At 41.2% G+C, this 23,210-nt stretch overlaps 1 protein-coding gene across 4 annotated transcripts in view; it reads left to right on the plus strand.

The window, feature by feature from the left end:
- Positions 1-326: 326 nt before the first annotated feature.
- ccny (cyclin Y) overlaps positions 327-23,210 on the plus strand; it is a 56,804-nt gene continuing 33,920 nt past the window's right edge. For all 4 annotated transcript variants that reach the window (XM_030079281.1, XM_030079283.1, XM_030079282.1 and 1 more), the window contains exon 1: positions 327-960. In XM_030079281.1, coding sequence (XP_029935141.1) covers positions 807-960 — 154 coding nt within the window. In that variant the 5' untranslated portion in view covers positions 327-806. The remainder of the gene's footprint in view (positions 961-23,210) is intronic.

Consider the following 23,210-nt stretch of genomic DNA (forward strand, 5'->3'; position numbering starts at 1 on the left):
TACCTTTTCATATGTAGTGTGGAGTTAACTTACCCTTTCTTAAGTGAGATATACCTGGAGGCACACATCAACGGTTTTCATCATTTTTAATTATCTCAGAAGGATGCAAATTTTCATGAGTTGAGGATATTTTAGGTTGGGAGATTAGTTTAAATTGGCGCTCTTCTGAAAACAGAGTTATCGTGTTGTCATTGGTGGTTTCTTGCTCAATCGTACATAGCTCACCCACCTTTGCATTTACCGACAAGCATCACTGACAGATTGCGAATTGTCGGAACTCGGAGCTTATGCCGAGCCTTTGAAAGCACCACAGCAACGGATGTAGCAGCAGCACGGTATCGACAACCATGTAGCGCTGCGAGCATATATCTTCTCCTTTAAAGTATGATGTCGTCCGTATTATCCGAATATGTTTGCAAACAGAACCGGACGCTTGGATTGGAGTGATAAAGCGAGGGAGTCGACAGTGAAAGCGACGCCTGTTTTATGAGAGCGCTGTCTGCTTTTCGCCAGGAGGTTTGGCAGGGGGCGAGTATCGTTAGGCTACTATTGTGATTTATTAGCCTACCTTATCTTTTAACCCGTTTTTAAATGGCTCCGCTCGCAGTGCTGCTCATACTCTAGACCCGAGAAGGGTGTGTAACTATAACGGACACCTAGGCTGCTGTATAGTTTCGACCAGGTCTTGTCTATCCGCGTTACCGCCCCGTTTTTTTGGTTGTAGTAACGTTAGCAGCAGGGCAGAAGACAGCTGAATATACAGTAACGTTATTGGGTGGGGAATATCAAGTGGACTAGCTTAAACCATGGGGAATACAACCTCCTGCTGTGTGTCGTCGAGCCCCAAACACCGGAGGAACAACCACTCCAGGCTGGAGCCCTACCGGCCGGAGCCGGAGCTGAGCCGGGAGGACACAGGCTGCAACCTCCAGCACATCAGCGACAGGGAAAACATAGATGGTAAGCTGCTGCAAACACACAGCAGACCTCATCTTTTTCTTTAACATGAAATGCAAATAGCGGTAACAATGCAACCACATTACAGAACGAATCGTGATTAATACTTCCACTACTTGTACTACTGCTATTAATAATGATAATGGTAACAACAATTCTTCTATTCCTACAACTAATAATAATGATAGTAATCATTATTTCACTAATAAGTTGACACTTCATTATGTATAGTTTTATTAATTAGTTTTAATTTATTAGTATTATGTATAGAGCAGAGTAAATCACAACTCATTATTTTCGCATATAATTTACAACAATACATATATGTAATAAGTGGACACACTTCTTCAAAGATTTAGACTACAGAAGTAAAAACATAATGAGGCCTTGTAGCATCTTGAAGGCGTTACCCACTTGTATTCTTCTTCTTCTTCTTTTCAATCTTGGGTCCCAAACTAGGCTAACAACATGCTGGGTATAACCCAGAGAAAAGTGATTCCCAAACTAGAGTCCCCAGTGAACCCCTATGGTTCCCTGACAGGGCTCCAGGGGTTACCCTGACAAATGAAGGCTAGTTAAAGGCTAGCTAAATGTCATTGAGCACGTTTACATGCACACCATATTCCTGTTTATTCGGAATGTCCACAATATTCCGATTGCTTCAGTCACTAGAGGTGTGTCATGTACAGTAATGACTGTCCTGATCAGAGGTTTCACTCCTCACTTTTGTCTCCTGATGTCAGGAAGCGTCTTCCCAAACTGGGGGTGACTGGCATAAAATGTCTTTGTTAAACAAGTGTCTGTGGTCTAAAATATCTCATTGCGGAAGTACATGAAAGTCCCACACTCCAGTCTGTTTTTTCCATTGGGCTTTGATGGTGAACTGAAGTCCTGTATTAGCCTGTGATGACTGTATTGCTCAGTGTGTGTATGTGTGTGTGTGTGTGTGTGTGTGTGCGTGTGTGCGTGTGTGCGTGTGTGTGAGTGCGCGCATGCTAGGCTGGGATGTTGCCATTTTTTTTGCCAAGTCCAGAAGGCAGTTTCAAAAGTCTGGTGAGGGAGGCATGACATGATGCAGGCCTTTGGGCTTGTGCTTTCAACCCCTCTGTGTGTGTGTGTGTGTGTGTGTGTGTGTGTGTGTGTGTGTGAGAGAGAGTTTGAGGATGACACAGTGTTCTGACGGATGAGTGTGAATGTATGGTCCAGTGGGAGGTGTTTTGATAATGATGGACAATGTTTGTGGCGTGGCATTGACTTAGAATCCTCCAGGGAGATGAATAGGAAATAACCAGCAACACAACTCAACACTAATTAACACCAGCATTGTTACATTGTGTTTGTTAGAGCAGCGGTTCCCAAAGCATAGTAGGGTCTGGGGACTTCCAAGGGCCTTGCTGGAGATGGAAAGGGTCGCCTCGCAAAATGTGTCATTTTTTCACTCAGTAGGCCTACACATAAACACAATGGAAGAAAACAGAAGAAAAAACATTTTGATCATAGATTTCCCTTTCCCTCTGGTTATCTTGCCAAATACAATATAAACAACATTATTCTTTGCAGTGTAAAACAGTTCCCAGATGGACATACAGTATATGGGAGTCATTGACTTGAGAATGGTTGGCAACTCTTTAAGCTTATAGTACTACTTTTGGGAAGATACCCTCAAGCATGCAGCGCTCCATCACCCAACCTAGCATTATTATAGTTTCTCACCCCTGAAATTAGCATGTGACTTCAAAATCATGCCTTTTGACATTTAGTGGATAGTGGGCATAAATAGCACAAACAGCCCTTCACAGAGGCAGGACAGTATCAGCCAAAAACAGGAATGACATGGTGTCTCATCATGGAATTATTTCTATCTCCGTTTCTTGCGTGACAGGGTCATTTCTCTGCCTGGATCATCAGCTGCCAGTCATCCCTGCTGCCCCCCTTTAAAGCCCCTTTCACACATGCAGTCTCCCTGAAAAGTTCAGGAACTTCCTGCATGGGGTCATGTGTAAATGGGAGCAGGGATCAATATTCAGGGAGATCTGTACCACCAGTTACCACCTCAAGACAGAGTAGCATTTCAAGGAAAAGGCTGGTAAGGCTGTGTTGTATATGTAAGCAGTAAAATTGCAGGGAAGGACTCATTAAAGGGTCCGTTACATCAGTCTGGTGAAAGACACTTTCATATGGAGTGAGCGGACCAATCAAGACTCTGGTGATGACGTATTTGAATCTTCAACTTTGTTTACAGTTTCCTTGTCTTGCAGGTGATTTGATAACTGCAGCACAAGTTCTTTTTTTTCAAGAATGGCTGGAAACTGGACAGATTCACAAAAAAGGGAGCTCCTCTCAGTCCATACAGAGGATGAAATTGATAGGCAGCTGTCTACAACAGTCAGAGATTCTGTAGCATATGAGAGAATTCTATGTGAGCATGGTGTAATGAGGCAGAATAACCAAGTCTTAAGTCTCTTGCCCCATCTATTTCGGTATTACCATGGCATGTGTGAATAGTGAAAATCATTAGCGGTGCCTGTTTTGGGTTAGTAACTCCCATGCTCACATTGGAGTGCTGGAGGATAGACGTTTGTTACTGGATGCACTGTTACGTTACCGCACGAGTAACTTGTTCCAGTGTTACCAAGACTCCAACAATAAGACAACCACACTTTGCTGCTTTTGAATATTCAGTACCAAGAAAATTCAGCCAGTGTAGAGTATGTGGACATTACTGTGCTTATAATTAAAGATAGCTACTAGCTAGCTACTATATACTATACTAGCATAATTTGTGAGCATGATGTTGAGAAAACAGTAGGTTGGAAAAGATTATTGATTCAGAAATGTAATGGCCCATGTCATAATTGGGACCACTTATATCACAGTCCATCTCCTGTTTTGGAGATGTAGGCTACATTTATCAAAGAATAGGACACTGATGCACATGTAGGAGCAGTTGCAAATTAAGGCCATGTTCACACTAAGACAGATAAATCCAAAAATGTTGTTTTGGCCTTCCATCCGCACTACACCGCTCTAGCATTTTCACACCATCTTCCTAAAGCCCACCATCCACATTGAAATGACCCAAAATGCATGACGACCCCTTTTGCACAGGCACAGACCTATGCAGCTTTCGCTCTACATAACTTCCAGTCAGTACAATGAGACAGCATGTAACCTGGGGTGCTAGATCATATGACAATCTTACATGAGCCTTTTCAGAAAGCTACATTTCCCCCATCCACATGAAAACATCAGGCTGGTGTTTTCAGATGTACACACTCTTGAGACCATTTTGAAAAGGTCAGTTTCCATGGGTGCAAAATGCTGGCTTAGTGTGGATGGAAGACTAAAATGGAGGAAAGTTCTAAAATTTTCCCAGCTTAGTGTGGACATGGCCTAAGTTTTACTGTTGACTTCCCTGGAGTCCCCCACCATCCCTCCCCCTCGCAGTTTAGGTATGTTCAAAGTGAAAAAACATGGCAGCCTCTGCAAACTGCTATCTCTGCATTCTCCGCGACATTTGGAAAAGCGTGGAAAGTCAACAGGAGAGTGGGTGGAGAGAAACTTTATCCTATAGGCTACGTCCATGTGATGGGCTTACAGAGACCAGTAGTATTGGATGAAGTGGCTGCTATTTTGTACAGATAGCCTAAATGAATACAGACAATTTTCATGTCAAATAATTCAAAAATAACAAGGATCCAGTGTTTCTTCCAAAATTTTATTGGCCAGTATCCCATTTTTATATATCTGGTAAATAGGTGTAATGGTAGAGTTAAGGCTGCTTTGCTCTCTCTTTTGTGCTATGTTCTTAAAGTGCTTCTCCTTCCATAATTTTAGCTCAAATACAAAATCACTTCACAAGGTGATGGAACCAGTCCAAATTTACACCGAGTTTGCCTTCAGAATCAATCTGATGCTGAAAGGAAGGTAAGCATAAGAACATGTTCCCAGCTGGAGGAGAAGTTCTCACTGCATTTAGTGTTTGTCTTAAGCTGTTTACTCAAGTCATTAGGGCTGACCCTTTAACCCTGTCACTGGGCCTCTAATGGCATTCCAGAGCCAGGAGACTCCTGTACCTAGCATAGATCTATGCCTTCGTCCAAGGGAGGGGATTCATGGGACAGTCACATATAGGTCATTGTGCTTCAACCTGGCTATAGGCAAAACTTAATTTAATCTTGAATACTTTGCGAACAGTAAACATGTAAAGGAACAACAAGAACATGTGATGCAAGGAGATTTGATATCTGTCTTTAGAAAGGACCATAAGAGTAGAGAAATGAAGTGTTTATTTAGTTTGACTGCATCTCATAGTGGAGGATAGTTTGTTAGTAATCTAGTGCTTATATTTTCTCACTTTGATTTGATTTAGTCCTACAAGAGGTAATGACTATTGTGTTAGAATACATGTGTGTGTGTGTTTGTGTGTGTGTGTGTGTGTGTGTATATATGTGTGTGTGTGTGCGTATTTATGTTAATGTCTTCCATGCCTGCCTGTTTTATTTTGTGACTGCATCCGTTGTCTGTATGTGTGTGATCCTGGCTGCAGAGAGCGTGTGACTACAAGAAAATCAGCCATGAAAACTGCTGACAGTGATGACGACACACACAGAAACAGACACACACACACATACACACACGCGCGCACACACACACACACACACACACACACACACACACACACACACACACACGCACACACACACACGTACACGCACACAGAGTACTTATTGAACAACACCGTTGCAATTATAAGTTGGTTTCTCACGTGTGCCCTTTCCCTCACAAATTACAGTGTAATCTGATTTGCACCTCTGCATTTGCTACCTCTCCTAGCATTTCCCTGTGGGTTTTCATCTCAAAGTGATAGCTCACCCCAAAAGAGTAGAGTCCAGAGTTACTTTGTGTTACAATGACAGAAGCCAGAGTCTGCATCAGTTAAATTGTATCATTTCATTTGATAATGAGGTTAATATTTAATTTGGGATACTCAGTTAAATAGTTTGATTTCACAACCCTTTGTTTTTTTCCCCAGTTTACTTTTTGGAACTGTAAAGATCATGTGACCAGCTGTTGTAGGTTTTTGGGTGAATTATTCCTTTATGGCAGTTTATCAGGGCAGGGTTAGTGGCAGGGTTAGTGGCAGTCTATGTGGAAGCTTAAGATACATGACATGTACTACTCTGGTAGCCTATTTACCTTTATACCAGGGGTGGGCAACCATGTGCCATGGAGAGCCGAGAGGCTGCCGGTTTTCTTTCCAACCAAAAACTCCGCCAGGTGATTTCACTGATTACCTCACCTTCAAGCAGAGAGCGGGGACTAATCAGTGAAATCAGCTGGTGGAGTTTTTGGTTGGAAAGAAAACCTGCAGCCTCTCAGCTCTCCATGGCACATGGTTGCCCACCCCTGATTTATACCCATTTGTGTCTGTTGTACTACATAGGCCAGGAGTGTCAAACTGGTGCCATGGAGGGCCAAGAGGCTACAGGTTTTCATTCCAACCGAAAACTCCAGCAGGTGATTTCACTGATCACCCCACCTTCAAGCAGAGAGAAGGGACTAATCAGTGAAATCACCTGGTGGAGTTGTTGGTAGGCTGTCTACAGCACATATGCAGTCTCTGCTCACCTGGAACAAGGACAAAGATGCTTCTGACCTGTGAAATCCACTACCATGGCATCAGTCTCTTTAACACATTAGGACCCATCAATTGTCTTTGACTGTGTGAAAGAGATGTTGACAGCCATGGATGTATGTTTAAATGGTATTCAATTTTTATGGCTGTTATCAGCACAAAGTAAATAATTGATTCGCGAGAGGAGGAAATTTACTTGTTAGGTAGCAGCACTATGTGCTGTCTTGTTGAAGCTGTTTGAAAGCATTAAATGTCCTGTCAGGACAGTTTGGTGATTTTTACCTGAATCGATGGCTTTTGTGGTCTGTTAGGCTATATGTTGAGCTTGACGTTCAGCATGTGGGCCAGTCTAAACCTATTTTTAGAGCTGCTACCAGTTGAATTTAAAATCGAATGACCTGGCCCCTTGAGTTCTTAAGTGCTGGTGCTTTACACCAGCTGTATTGTATTGTGCTGGATCTGTACTTATTTGAGTATTTGTTCACATGTAAGCAAAATGCTTAAAAGTGAGTCCTCTTTCTGTTTGATTTAGTGCCCTATGTCAATTAAGCACATTTTGTGGGAAATTGTCATGTTTATTTGAATATAAAGCAGTGTTTTTTAATGTCCAGAAAAAGTTGACATTTTAGAGATCAGATGTCTGGCAGCAACGATGTGTATATAAAGACTTTATCAGCATCGCTTCACACTGCCAAAACATCATCTTTATCTGATCATTTTCTTGAAACAGTGGGAAAAAACCCACCAATGTATTATAAATATAATATGAAATATATTTCCTCAGTGAAAACAAAAGGAATAGAAAATAGAAAAGCTTCTGTTTTTTCTTGTGTTATTTTCTTGATATTAGTGGAGTGATGCTTAACTTGTGAGACTAAATGACATATTTTGCAGTGCTCCAAACGAAATGCTTTTTCTGGTGCAAGAGGAGGAGAAAGAGAGAATCATGTAGGAAGAGATGATCAGAGATTAATTAAGGTTTCAGAGGGCAGGGTGTTATCTACAGCTAACCTTCATCTCAAAGCACAAAGGAGAGGGATATTCTTTGCAATTCCCAGACCCTCCAAACCAACAGCTTAGCTATTTATAGCCATATTTGATCAAGAGGACATTGTATCGTTACATAGCAGCCCTTGCTATATGTAGCAGCCGGCCAGCCTTAAAATGAACATAAGAGAGAAAGGGAGTCGTATGGAAGATGAAGCAGATGGATCTCTAACCCTGTTTGGGTTTTATTTAACAAAGACATCTGTAAATGAGCAATGGCCTCAGGCCTAGCGTGTCTGTCTCATCACTGTTAAAGTTAGTTATTTCTGGAACACACGCACACACGCACGCACACACACACACACACACACACACATACACACACACACACACAAATGCACACTGATGAGTCTTCCTAGCAGGCTAATTGAAATTTGGACATGGATTATTCATGCCTGGCTGATGAGCCTGGAGAGTCTCCAAACTGCAAATTTCAGACAAGTTGACCTAGATGAACGGTATATGATACTGTATTGTTTTGACTGTTGATAAATTGAGAAACATTCTTGATTGTGTCTGTGGAGCAGCATCTAATGCATCCTATATATGGACGGAGATACACAGAACCATGAACTTATACAAATTTACAAGTATATTTACAGGGTTTCCCCATTAATGTATTAAACTGTGCCACTCCACCACAGTTGCATTCCCGAGACACAGACACACACAGATTTAAACATGTTACTAACCTCATTATCTACTGGATTATGACACTGACCGCCACAGTTACAGTAGCTCTCCCCACAGAAACACAGATTTAATTGATGCTCTCTGGAATGCTACCCTACCAAAAATATTTATTGAGTTCCCACCAACTGGACAAGTTACTTGCTCACACGTGGCAAGCAAGCTGTATAGTCAGTGATTGTTGTCAGACATGATTTTTGCTGTTAGTAATGTAGAGGAGAAGATGCACAGGAGCAAAAATAATACTATGAAAATTATATTATTTACTATGCCTGTTGAAAATGAGGATAAGGGAATTGATAATGTCACTGTAGTGCTGTATGGAAGGAATAGTTAATTCTAGTCCATTTTAAAAAAACAAAATGTACAGTCGCCCTGGTAGCTCACCTGGTAAGGCACGTACCATTTATCAACGGCAAGGTCTTACCGTAGCGGCCTGAGTTCAAATCCAAGCCCGAACTGTTTGCTGTATTTGCTCCCCTACCTTTCCTGTCTCTCTCTACTGTGACTGACAAATAAAGCAGAAATGCCAACAAAAATCTTAAAAAAACAACAAAATGTACAATGTTGTATGCTTGTCTTGTTTTTGATTTCTTACATAACTTATATTTTTAGCTAGTAGCCTAATTGACCAGGTTATTCAAGAAAAAAATCCACCCTAAAATCCTGATATTAGTCTAATCATAATGTACCTCTTGTCACATTTCGCATTTTTCTTTGTCCTGCGAATAAGTGGCCAAAATAGACTATGCAATATCATGTTGACATGTTTCCAGGGCAACTACTAGTATAATAGCAGGGGATTTTTCAACTGTCACATTATGGAAATAGCATGTGGCAGTGCAGCAACAAGACATTGGGTTTTGACTAATGGCACATCTTGTTAAAAACCTTGTTCTATCACTGTTGATCTCTCTACACAATCTGAATGCAAGAAGTTCAGGCCTGCTCTTTGGGAATTGGCATTCTGGGAAATGTAGTACATCACTAACTGAAACAGAAATACATGATGCAGTTAGAGGGAAAGTGGGTACATGTAAAATAACTGATGGAATGCATTCATTATCAATAATCAGTAGGGGTGTGACGATACACTCAGCTCATGAGACGAGACGATACACGATATTGGGTTCACGAGAGCAAGACGAGACAATATTTTCACATTACTTTTAAGAAAGTAATGTGGGGCAGCATGACTCAGGAGGTAGAGCGGTCGTCCGGTAACCGGAAGGTTCCCGGTTCGATCCCCGGCTCTTCCAGAGTGTGTCGAAGTGTCCTTGAGCAAGATACTGAACCCCTCACTTCTCCTGATGGACAGCTGGCGCCTTGCATGGCAGCCTCTGCCATCAGTGTGTGAATGTGTGTGTGAATGGGTGAATGTGAGGCAAAAACATTGTAAAGTGCTTTGAGTGGTCGTTAGACTAGAAAAGCGCTATAGAAATGCAGTCCATTTACCATTTAAGAAAACTAAAATGTGAAAATGTATGACTGGACAAACAAACTTTTTTTTATTTAACAGTCACAAAACAATGCAGGTGCATTGTGAAATGTTTTCTAAATTGCATCCATGCATGAGCTTTTAACTGTTGAACTTCTTTCCACAAATAAAATTAAATATTTCTTTTTTTAAAGTGCAGACAATATGTGCAGAACTGTAACCAAATTACTAGTATTTAGTAGCGAGCTGTGGTGGTTCTGTAGTGCTCGTGTTAGCCGCTGTGTACGATACTACTTTCTTACAGTGCTTACATATTGTCCGTGTCTTGTCTGTCACTCGGTTGCCGTTTATTATTTCCACTGGGTACCCAAAATGCTGCCACACAAACGATCTAAAAGTGGCGGGGGCATCTTCAATGCTGATATTTTCAGACTCCGACGTCATTCTTGCTGTGCTCGATAGGCTGCTGCAGAGCAGGGCTGCTGCTGATGTGTTCCTTCTCCTTCTTCTTGTCAGTTTCTGGCAGACTAGACATTGCAAAGGCGCATTACTGCCCCCACAGGTCACAAATAGTTTGGATAGCTCACAGTCTGATAGGCTTCTGCCCTGTGCCCACACGATATGAGAAATATCGTCATAATTAAATTTCGTGAGATCTTGTGCCACGAGATCTTGTCACACCCCTAATAATCAGTGTTTTATTTGTAGCTGTGGAGGGAGAGTAGAATTTCTGATTTACTCTATCTACCCAGCTGGTGTAGGCATTTGAAGCTGCAACCTTCCAGTCACAAGGCCACCTCTCTAGCGTTGTTTCTGAGTGTAGGTGTCTTTTTACTCATGTGTCAAGCTGAAATCAACATCCTGTAACAGACTACTAACTATACTTACTAACATGTCTGTTATTATGTTGCTTTGGATAGTTCATTACAGGGAATTTCACTGTCCCTACACTGATATGATTGGATTCAGCCACTGGGGCTTAGATGTGAGCCAAAATTGAAGCCTGCTATTGGTTCTTACCTATTTAGCTCATTTGCTGTATCTCACCAAATAGAAGAAATGGTTTTGACAATAGAAAGACGTTCTGAATCACATCTGTTTAAGTGAGTCACAAACCTCATCATGGCAAAAACAATTTATCTACTTGACTTCTTTTTATATTCGCTCATGAAGGCCAACAATTTGCCAAAAGGAATAACAAATCATTTCAGAGGGAATGGTTTCCATTCTAAAAACAAAGTGACTGTTTCATAAAGTGTTAATGAAAATGCAATTGCCTGTGACAATCTCATTCTGGTTCCTCATTTGGTTTGACTTGGCCTGCGCGTGGGAAGATGCATCTACTGCCCACAAATTACCCGTTCTCGCTTGTGCTCATAGCGCTGCTGTCTCCAGAGAAATTCACATTGTAATGGTCTTCTGCCAGTTCTGATAAAGGGAAGGCATGAAGCCCCTGGATGACTGATGGTGAATGCTAATTAAAATTAAAAAAAAAATGTGTCTCTGTGTTTAAAAGAGGACTGAAACTCAGCATTGTCAGTACTGTTGAGTTGTGACTCATGTCAGATATTGTCTGACTTCTTGTCCCTGTTCTGTGATTTCCACAGATGAATGAAGATGAATGATTGGACACATATATGAAAATTTGAGAAATCATTTGATGCCTTGGTAATGAGTTTAGGTGGGTTGGAGTGTAGGAGTTATTGTTGCTATGCTGGCTGATCAGGTGAGAACCTTATGCAGTTAAGTTCAAAACTTGATGGAGGACATTTGCAAAATAATGCCACCATTGTATTAAAACTCTGAAGCTCTGCTTTGTTTCCTTCAGGGATTTTTTTCTTCATAGTTTGCTGGAAATGATGGGACACCAAGGGCCCTTAGGACTAATCAAAATCTTTTCAATCCTTTGAATTGTATTTGCTGGCCCACTGGTAATGTAACTTTCTACAGGTGAACACGGCCATGTGTGTTCACTTGTAGGGCTACCACACATAACTCACCTTCTATGATATCAAGATTTTTATCATTTGAGAGGTCAGTGTTTGTGTGAGTGATTAAAACTTAGAGCTGATTAAACTAAAGAGCTGTTAACAGAAAGCCAGTGCCTGTAGACACATTGTTTCACAGATACATTGTTTATGTGTAACAATGTCTTGTTTGACTGAAATAGTTGTCATTACATCCCTTCTGTCATGGTTGGGGCTTGGTTATGTTTCCGATGTGACCACATTTCATGAACACTGTGATGTCAGTTTGTTGTTTGGTCTCATGCTCAGATTTTAACGGATCGCAGTGTAGACACTCACAAGAGCATTGGAGGATTGTGGAAGAAAGAAGCGGGATTGCGAAAAAGGCTAGCAATACTGGGCCACTACTGCTGGAAAATGATATGACTTGTTTTGTCTGTGTAGGATTGTGAAATCCACCAGCCCGATTGTTCAGTCTACAAGCTTGGAGGTCTGAATGAGTTTGGTCTGGGCCTTGCATTTTCTTGAAAAGCAGAATTTTTTCTGTGAATTTGTAAAGAATTTATATTTTGGCGATGGGAAGTGCTGCTTGTAAGCTAGTCTCATCACAATGATGCTAACATGCAGCCTAAAGTTACCTATCTTGTCATAGAGAAGTGATAATGTATGAAGATTTTCACATCACAGTTTTGGTTGAAATTTGAAAAAGGAGGTGAAAAGAAAGAAGGTGAAAAAATAAATCCTAGGGGAATTACATAAACATTCCACACCATGAGAATGAAAAAGAGAAAAAAAAATCAAGACAACTGATATAATCAGAGAACTCTTCATGCTGGACATTTATGTGGAATGTCAATATTTGCTTGGGATTGCGGGGATAGTAGAGGATCTAGTAAACAGACGGGGTACAATCCTGTCCAATCAGAGAGCTATTTATTGGTGCATTTGAAGTTAGTGCTGATTCTCCCCTTGGGTCAAAAGCTGCCACTAAGAGGAACAAGCCTGAAAGAGGCATAAAGACTTTTTCCTCCTCTGAATTTGATTCTGCCTCTGATGCGAGTGGGTTGATGCTTTTCTCTTTTTGAGGAAGAATAGCCTACTACTTAAATGACAGCATAACCTGATGTATGGGAAACTGAGGAGAAGGTAGTTAGCCAGGTCTGTGTTGGCTTTAATGAAATAATGTGGCTGTCCACATCTGTCCTTAAATGCAACCTATCTGTAGAGGGAGATTATTTACTATATGAATGTACACATATACACACACATATTGACTCAAGGCCTCTAAACTTGCTTCTGTTAGGCACCTTTTGTACCCAACACCCACTATCGAGTTAAACTTCTCTGAGCGGGTGAGAGTGATTAAGAGAAAAAGAATGAGAAGGAGCAAGAGACAAAGTGAGACCAGTTCCTACCATTAATCAGCTGTTGTTAGAGCTAATCTTCAAAGAGTATTCAAGGGCAGCCCTAAAGTTACTCTCAGCACATAAAGAGAGCACTTGAAAGTTGCTGCAGAACCACTAGACACTTGGCACCTAACAGAAACACCAGCACATCACTGGCTCAGTTGAGAAGGGATGTATGTATTTATGCATCAGACTACAGTGTCTTGCTAGTAAAATTAAGCCTTTTTTAATTTGTTTTGATTCTTTTGATATGAGTGCAGCTGTAGCAGTTTTCCATCCATGCTTTTGAATGGAATAGCCCTAATCAGAATTCACCTTACATGACGCAATCTGTGTTTGCTTGCTGAAGTGGTGCTTTTGACTATATGCGCTTTGGGGAGTGTAACTTGACAGCAATTAGATGGGGTTCTTGGGAGCTCAGGAGATCATTTGGACACAGCTGTCAGCAGGCTGCTCACATTACTGCACTGCTTTGACTGTAAAAGGGGGGAGGCTACTGTCCCTGTCTTGCTTCCAGCAGAGGAAACAGAGGCACCCAATGTCCAGAGAAACAGATGATGACTGGCCACAGTGTAGGCCAGGTCTTATGATGCTTCAGTATGTTCACATGTGCTTCAGTGTGATAGATGGGTTGACCACTTGTGATATGTTGGGGGCTATGCTGGAGTTTCTGACTTTGGTCTTGTACAGCAAAGAACATCCCAATACATAGTCATGCTAATTTTGTCATTTATAGCTGTGTTTTGTATCGCTATGAAAGAACAACCTGTAAAACTTGATGTTAGCTCATACAGTGTTTACACACTAGATTGTCTCTTCCTCCATCACTGAGTAGGCACAGAAATCTGATTAGCCACTAGAAGTTTAGTTTTGCTCATACTTTCTTGGCAAACAAGCTAGTTGAAGGCTGGAATGTTTGCCGAATTTGTCATTTTGATCAGCTCAGTGGGGAGTGGACTCTCTCTCTCTCTCTCTCTCCTTCCCTCATTGAATTGCTTTAATAAAGGTCTGTCTAAACTTGGGAGTGATCCAAATCATCACTCTGAGAAACAGTGTTTTCTCTATGTATGTATGTTGTCTCTGATCCCTACCCATAATGCCCTGGCTGTGGCATTACTCCCAGTATTCTAGGTAGGTAGTAGGTAGATAAAAGGCTCTTAAATCACCCGGATGATAAGGCCAGTACAGCTGTGACTGTACAACACACACACATACATACATATATACATATGTGTGTGTGTGTGTGTGTGTGTGTGTGCATTGGTCTGAGGGTAATGTACTTGACTTGATACCTAACTGAACATGCGCATGTTGCTAAAATCCACTGGTTCTGGTAAGTCACCTTGATGCTATTGAAGTGATCTACCCTGGGCCACGGTATTGTAGCTTAATTTGAATCAATAGTGCAGTGGTAATGGTGCAAACTACATTATAAAATAAAATTGTCTAACCTCACAGATTTTTTTCACTTTCCACAAAAGATTTTTTTTTCAGTCAAAACAAAAATGGCACGTTTAAAGTCATGTGGTATGTTTACACAACTACATTTCCATATTTACTGTTTGAAGGAAATGGAAGAATGCAGAAACATATTGACTCACATCCACTCTGGGAGACGGCAACCCCTGCAGCTGCTAGTGGACCTGGTCCATAAACCACATGCTGGAGAAGCAGCAGCCAACCTTTTTCCCTAGAAATCTTTTCCCCCAGGCTCAAGGCCTAACTTGTGTTTACAAGTGGAAAAAGATAAATACTGGAGCACCTCCCAAGGGGTCTTCTACAGTGCATCTCCTGCCTGAGCAACACTGTGAAAACTATCCATATTAACAAATCTTATAGTCTCATATTCATGGTTTGAGATAATTCCACTTGTTTATAGTGCACTTCCACTTGTTTTGGGTATTTTCGAAACAAAGGTCAACACTTAAAGTAAGGTAAAAGGGATATGTTTCGCTAAGATCAAGAAAAAATACTCATTCAAAAAATACAGTCAAGATAATATATGAAACAAATTGACTAGCAGCAGAAACAAATTAAATTCTCTGGATGGCTAATTTTTTTTTCTCTTGTTTTAAGACACCTGATATAATAGAGCAGAATTGTGTTGACAGTCCCTCAGGAAAAAAACCTATTAAAACTAGTTACTATTCGTAGCCAGGATATAAAATATATTGATCTACCCATCTAGTTAAATCCACATGCTGGTCGGATAATCTGCTGGCCACCAAACACATTATGCATCACTACATTATGGAGATTTTGATTTGAACTGAATTGCTATCATCAGTTGTCCCCTCGGTTGGTAAGATTTTTTTTTTCTGTCTTCACCAAACTATGGACATGGCTGATTTGTACTGGTGTTATCAGTAGGAATTACAATCACAGGACTCTCCTTCCCAGAGCAACAGGAAAACCTCATCAAGTTTGAATATGGCTTTTGACGGAACAGAGAAAGAAGTCTCTTAAGCTGTGTTTTTTTGTGATGCTTCTCGCAGAGGTGGGGCTAATTCTGCCAGTTAACTGGGCATGCAGCCTTCAGATGGAGCCATTAGAGCTGGTGATGTTCTGGCAAGCAGGTGTGGTGGTAACTACCTGGGGTTGACTGGCTGCTATGAATTTGCCCCAGGCTGCTGTAGCCAGCACAGTGCAGCCAACCCTGACAGACAGTATTGTCGACACCAGACATCTGGACAGGATGCCATGGTCCATTGCGACAGTTTGCTTCAGTCTGCATGTGATGTAGCGACTCTGCAATCTGTTCATTTTCAACACGAGATTGTTGAAAGGCTTTATTCTAGCTCACAAAATAATGTTATTGATTCTTGAGGGTGTATACCAGATTCTGCTTTCAATGTCTACTATCTCCTGAGAGGTAGAAGACATTTGCAGGACTGAAGTCTTTATTCATGACAGATGGTGAGTCCTAATGTAATCACAGAGAATGTTAGCTATTTCAGAGAGGAAAATGCTGAAATCAAAGGAGCAGATACCAGAAATGAGACATACTTCTCTTGTTTCATCTTGGCTCTTGTGGTGGTCTTGAATTTGCACACTGTAACTAGAACTTCGATGAACAACAATTTCCTCTGAGTGAATTGGAAGCCTCTGTAGTTGTTTTCTATGCCATTTAGAATTAAATGGGAGTGAATTACTTGAAGTTCATAGTAAAGAAACTCAGATCACACTGGAATTGCCCTTTAAGACCTTTAAAATCATCCATAGACCTGGTAGAAATTTAATGCCTTCTTCAAGGATGTCGCATCAGGCCAAATGTATGCCAGCATGGGGCCTGAACTCTGAACTGTTCAGCTCAAGAGAATAAGAGTGTCATGAGACCACGGTGTTGCAAGAAAAAAAAAAATCTTTGTAAAGTACTGGCTTATAGTTAAAAGGAAAATGCAACCCATACTTTTGTGTCAGCTCAGTATTATCCTGACCCTTGAAAAAAATCTTCTAATAATATAGTGGCAAATACTTTTTTGAAATATGTAAGCATACATTTGTAGCAAGCAATCACCAAATTTGGTAATCAAATAGGTGTAAAGATAATACTGGAGATGTGATATTTTACATACTGAACAATAAACTTGTCATGCACAGCATCATCTACTCATCTGGAATACACTGCTCTGCCAACACTGTGCTGTTTTTTTTTTCTGCATATTGACAAACATATACCCTGATACTAACTTATCTGTGATAAGTTTATATCTGCTGACAGTAGTGATATACCTCATTGTCCCCTGTCACTCTCATCTAATTCTCTTCACCCTGTAGTGTTCTTACAGGGCTTAAACATACAGAACACAGGTGATTGGGATCTTGAGATGAAGCATGGGCTAGGTGAATTGTGTTGCGAGTCAGTCCTGCAATCTAATCTTCATGGTCTTTCCTGGGTCACGGTGTTTTAGTGTGCACGTACACAGAATTTAGCAAGCGTCTGTGCATGTTTATCTGTACACTTTCCTTGTACAGTTTCTTGTGCAGCCATTGTGCTAAGTGATTGTCATTCTGATGTGTGCTTGTGTGTGTTTGTTGATGTTTGCATGTGTTCAGGTCTGTGTGTGTGTGTGTGTGTGTGTGTGTGTGTGTGTGTGTGTGTTTTATGTGGAAATGTCAACACAGACAGTGTGACAGAGCTTGGCACAGATGGCCTTCCTGTCATCCTCAGCTCCTTCCACAGCTTGACACCGGACGGACCTCGCACAGAGAGAGTGAGAGAGAGAGAGAGTGAGAGAGAGAGAGAGAGAGAGAGAGAGAGAGAGAGAGAGAGAGAGAGAGAGAGAGACAGAGAGACAGAGAGAGACAGAGAGAGACAGAGAGACACAGAGAGAGAGGGGAGGAAGTAACAAGGAGCACTGACAGGAGATGGGTGGTGTGGCAGGCCAATGAATTACTGGACCAGTAACCATGTCCCATAACATTTAATGTAACTAACACTTTTTGAACTTGCAAAACATGGCAATTGGCCATGGTTTGCAAGTTAATTCAGAATATTATCAGACAATCAAATTGTTTTGTAGCCATGATCATTTTTATAATATAAAAGGGTGAAATAACACATGCTATCCAATGCGTTGAATGTAACTATCAAAAATGCATTGTCGTTCGGCTAGTAGCTAGTTTCCTGTGAGTCATAAGTTAGGCCCCTATGTTTTCATTCAGCTATTTAGGGAATTCTAAGTAAATCATTGAAATGTCCTAGCAGATAAAATAGGAACAAAAACAAAAAAAAGGAAGGAATCTCTCTTGAATTGTTTTGCAAAGTTTCTGTTTTTTCTTGGCCAACGTTGGCCATATTTCATGTTGCCTGAAGATAAGAAAAGAAGAAACACATTTAGCAATATTTCACTTCAGAGGTTGGCCATAGTTTATGTTGTTGTTCAATTTAATGGGACTGTTACAATGCAAACCCCCATGCCCCGCCCCCAGCAACAGCTGACTGTGCAGTGTATGTGTTTGTGCCATATGTAATGATCTGTTTTTACGGTGCATGAAGGTGCCATTATTCTTTAGTCCACTATGTCCTTTCAGTTTTGTATTAGTGGTGATATTATGCTTGTACTCTGTGATACTGACCTAGTCAGTGCTGGGTACAGTTTGTTGTGTGGTGTCTCCTCCCCTCTTGTCTTCCCTCTCCTCATTATCGTCATAATCATCTGCATACAATCAGCAAATATATAGTAAATTGTAGTACCCCATCCCCACGTCTACTCTGATAGCAATGATATTTTGAGACGTTTCTCCCAGACTTAACTGATGAAGATCCCTGCTAGGGCTGAATAGATCATGTTCTTCATAGACAGATGGTCAGTGACAGGAGAGAAACTGGCAGGGTAGTATTGCCTTGTCTACATTAAACACAGCAAGCTACCAAGCTACATTTGTGCCATCATCCTGACACACATGTCTTTACATTAATATTCCCACTGACCCCAGTTACACAGCATGAATGATATATGTTACATTGACGTGCAAGGAAAGTTAACTATACAATAGATAAATAATATTACCATATGGAATCACAGATACATCTGCAGAGTATGTTTTTGCAAGATAGAGAGAGATGGAGCATGTATTTGGGTTGTTCAGAAGTCTTTTCTCCCTCGGTTGGCTCCTTAGTGTGTCAATGAATAGCCTATTTAATTATTCAAATGTTTTGTGCACAACAAGATTTACTAAGACTAAGAGGAGATTATAGACAAAATATATCACTTAAAACAGTTAATGCTCTCTGCATTACTGATCAGTTGCATTTTTGTTGCAGTAATGTTGGCATGATGGTAGAGATTCTCCCGCTTAGGCTTCTGTTGCTCCTCCAATGAGCTTGCCCAAACATTGTCATGCTAGTTGGATGATCTTCCTCAGTTGTACAAACAACTGGATCATTTTCAAGAAGATTTAGCATTGTTTTCATTTAGCCATGGTATGCGAACTCTGTCCCGCATATATCACAATGAACAAGATTGAAGTTTACTTTTTAGAAGTTTGCAATGATGAAATAAATTTGTGTTTTTCAGGTTTTGCCATTTCTCAACATATTTGGTAGCAAGACTGTCTTTTTTTCTTGCCTGCAGATGTAAGTAACGTTATTTATCCATGTCAGTCCTCCACAGCTGATTCACTCACCTATCTCCACAGCATCACGCAAGACTTTGTCCAGGTGCCATGATGTTGCTTTATCCTAGCAACAGTTTTATATATTGGAATAATATAGGCTATGTTCCCACCTGGTATTAAAATGTGTCTTTGGTAATCCAAACACAAGTGAACAGCTGTCAGTCTGTCTTTACACACCTGGCATTACAAGCGTCTCCACATGCATCTCGCCTTCCCACTTGTGATCGGATCTCATTTAACCGGTGTAATTAAAAACGTATCATTTCGGGAGGGGGGCGTAAAATGAAATTCTTACATTGCTAGTCCTCCTTACACGCAAGAAATGAAAATAAAATGGCATTTAACAGGCGGCAGGTATTAAACAAAAGGAGACATTCGTGCTTCCTCTACGCTCATTTTAATGTGCTGTCAATCACTGAAGACGTATTTCACATCTGTTAGAGGCTCGACCCGATCACGTTCAGGCTCAGTGGGTCTGTGTGGATGGGATTCTCTACTTAGGTGGATAACTCAACCTGTAATATTTCTGTGGTATTCCTGTAGTAACTGCAGTGCAGATTCACACAGCCGCTTATAATATTTCTGTTGTATTTCTATAGTAACTCTATCGTGTCTAGGGTTAGACAGAATGTGTTTAATTGTTCTAGGGCACGAAATTGGAGAGTGGCTGCTGTCTTTGAATGTTATATGGAAGAAAAAACCCTGCATATTGTCAATACATATTTTAGAAACCATGCAAAATTTCTTGCATCATGTTTTTAGGGGAGCTCATGTCTCATTAAGGGGAGCTGAACTCCTCCAGGCTCCCCTAGTTCCCATTCTGCACGTAGACAGGTTGTGTTTTTATTCATTAACCAGCTGCTTTATAGCCGACCTGCACTTCTGTTTGCATTTGATCCTTCAGCTGACAGTGCAGCTGCGCTAGGCAGAGTCAGGTAAGATATTTTTTCTATCGGACGAGTGACGGTCTGGCCGGTGTCAGGGGTATTGGGCTGGCCAAAACAGAGGACGTCAGTTTAGTAGGTGGTCCTTCAATGTGTCCTGGGACTCGTGTCTGTTTACACCTCTAATGCGATGCGGACAAAAACAGCCCAATCCACCTCTGGATGCATCCAGAGATCCGATCACTCAGGACACATTGCTGCTGTTTACACCTGTACTTAGAGGTGTCATCACTTTGACCTTTTTATAAAAGGAAGGCATTGTCTAGCTCTAGATAAAAACATATATACAAGTTTGCAGTTAATGCACTTTCTTTGCACATTTTATACAGATTGCAACAGTGTGTAATTGGGCCTTCCAATCTGCTCTGCCTGTTTTGATGATTCAAAATATTTGTTTTTACTAGTGTGCTATGTCACAAGTAGAAATGTCATAAATAAAATGGATGATGCCAGCAAAAATGTGTCTGCAGAAGTGATTTATAGCATACTTGTCATTGATATTTCTGTACAAAGAGGATCACACATTTCAACTAACACAGCCAGTTTTGCATGTACATGTTTACCTCAAAAACCGGCAGGCCTGGGACAGCTACTTTTTACTGATAGCTTCTTTGAAATGGTAACTGCTAACATTATCAATCTGCAAGTGCTACACTGTGGCTGCCTACTGCCTCTAAAAAGTTACAGTGGGTTAAATGCAGATGACAGTTTCCTGGTATAGTGCCTGACACCTCAAGACTAGCTGATGTGGCATAGAAACCCTTTTTGTAGCCTTGGCAACAGCATTCTGTTGTAAAGGATGAAAAGCTTTTACAGTTTACAGACCTTTACAGTTTACACCCTTGGTGTTCTGCACTGCAACTGCTATTAGTCTGCTGTTGCCCCGTTTCTCTATGAACTCTACCATGCCCCACCCACACGTGCAGCACAGGTATGCTGTGGGTCTGGATGGCTTTGCACCTGTTTTCTCTTCACCTGCTGTTCTCTTTAAGTGCCTTTGCTATCTAATAAGCCAATGCAATGGTTTCTTCTCTCTACAATGTTTAAGGTTATACACTTACTTTGAAACTTGAACCATAGTGAGGTGCAGTTAATATAGTATACAAGAGGGTGAGACAGACAGAGAAAGAAAGGAAGAAAATGACAGAGAGCCAGGCTGTCTGTCTTTATCTTTGATGGGCCTGCCTCTACCATCTGAATCATTTCAACCCTGCGTTGCCTAGTTACAGCGAGAAGAAGATGAGGGGATGGGAGGGGAGAGAGCTAGAGAGAGGGAGAGAGAAAGGGAGAGGGTGGGTGCATGGCTCTCAGTTGGGTGCAGAGTAAAGGAGGCCTTTCCCTGCCCACTGGCTCTTCAACCTCCTAACATCCCTCACTCCCATGCAGTCTCTCTCTCGCTTTCTGTTTCTCTCACTCACCCACCCACACATGCACACCCACACACCCACCCACACACACACACACACACACACACACACACACACACACACCCCCACCCCCACCCAAGTGCACATAAAAAATAATTTCCAACTTATCAACCTCACCATGAATCGCCTCTGTTCTTGCAAGAAGGGTGGATAAAACAGTCATGACGCATGATGGATCTTGCCGTGTATGTTGTGATGTTGTGTTTGGTACCTGATATTCTGGTGGAGATATGGTGACATCTTTAATGGTTTTAACATGATATGACAATATCATGACAATTATATACTTGCACTTAACTGAAATATTGAGACAACAAGCGTCAATTTTCGTTAGAATGAAAGGTTCCAATCCAAAACACTGTTTCATTTTGCAAAAGAATGCTACTTGCAATGCATAAGTTAGTCAAAAATGCATGTTTTAGTAATCCTTCTGTGCCTTCATTTTTGGTGCTGAACAGTAATTGCTGTGGTCTTTTTGCACTGCAGTTCTCACAGATCACTTGTCGGACAACGTTGTGTCCTTCACTGTCTTTTTCCATGGAATTTCTGTTCATGAAATTTGAGTTTGTGTCACTCATTTCCTTTTGTGGCAGCCATGGTTGCTGCTGCTGCTGATCATGTTAAATTGCCATTCCAAACTAGGACAAATGCTGTTGCTGTGGTCAGAAATATGCACAACTTAAGTAGCAGTTGCCCATCATGTGCTGTACTTATAGCATTACAGTATTTCCCATATTATGGCATGTCCAGCCAAATTTAACAACCCAGTAATTTTTTTTTTTTTTTTTTTTTTTGCGTTCATTTTGTGCCCCATCATGCATGAAGCTGTTGGTTTTTGCCAGTGTCATTTTCAAACAAGAGGTAATGTGAGTGAACTACAAGGATCAGAATTCATTGCTTCTGTAGCAGCATGCCTCTGTGCTCCTTGCATAACATTGAAATGCAGTCTGAAGAATCAGATAGGAGTACAATAGTCAGTTAATGTTGCAGTGCCTTTAGCTTATAAAGAATAAATTTTACAGGGTTTGCTAATTGAAACATCAATAAAAGGTTGAGAGTCTTCCCTCTTGTGTCCCCTTGGTAACTCATCACTGATGCTGATAAATTGTTGTGTGTTGCCTTTCTGCAATTCTCATCGGGCTTCTCTCTCCAGGTCTCCCTTAAATCAGTCATTCTCTATTTTAGTGGGACTAACCTGTTTTCTTTCATGGCCTGTTCAGTTCCATTTCAAGCTCACCAAACTAGAGCCATCGGCCTAGTGTAGAAGTGCTCCACATCAGTATGCATGACCAGGTATGCTGTCAGGAAATGACACTGCAACAACTCATGATGATGAAGTGCTGGTATTTTAGGATAGATTCTTAAGTACGGTCCTCAAATGCGAAGCCGTCGGACTGCATTTTATTATTGTCCCTTGCAAAGTCTTACCTCATGTGAGTCCAGGATGTCACCCCCTCTCAGAACAGGAAGTGTCTGTGCAACTGTCCAGGCAGACAGGAAGTGTGGTGTGTTGGGTATGTGTGAAAGGTGGACCTTCCAGATGTGTGTGTGAGCTGGGAGGAGGGGACGTGTGCTT

Source organism: Myripristis murdjan, chromosome 20, assembly GCF_902150065.1.
Source record: "Myripristis murdjan chromosome 20, fMyrMur1.1, whole genome shotgun sequence".
NCBI lineage: Eukaryota > Metazoa > Chordata > Actinopteri > Holocentriformes > Holocentridae > Myripristis > Myripristis murdjan.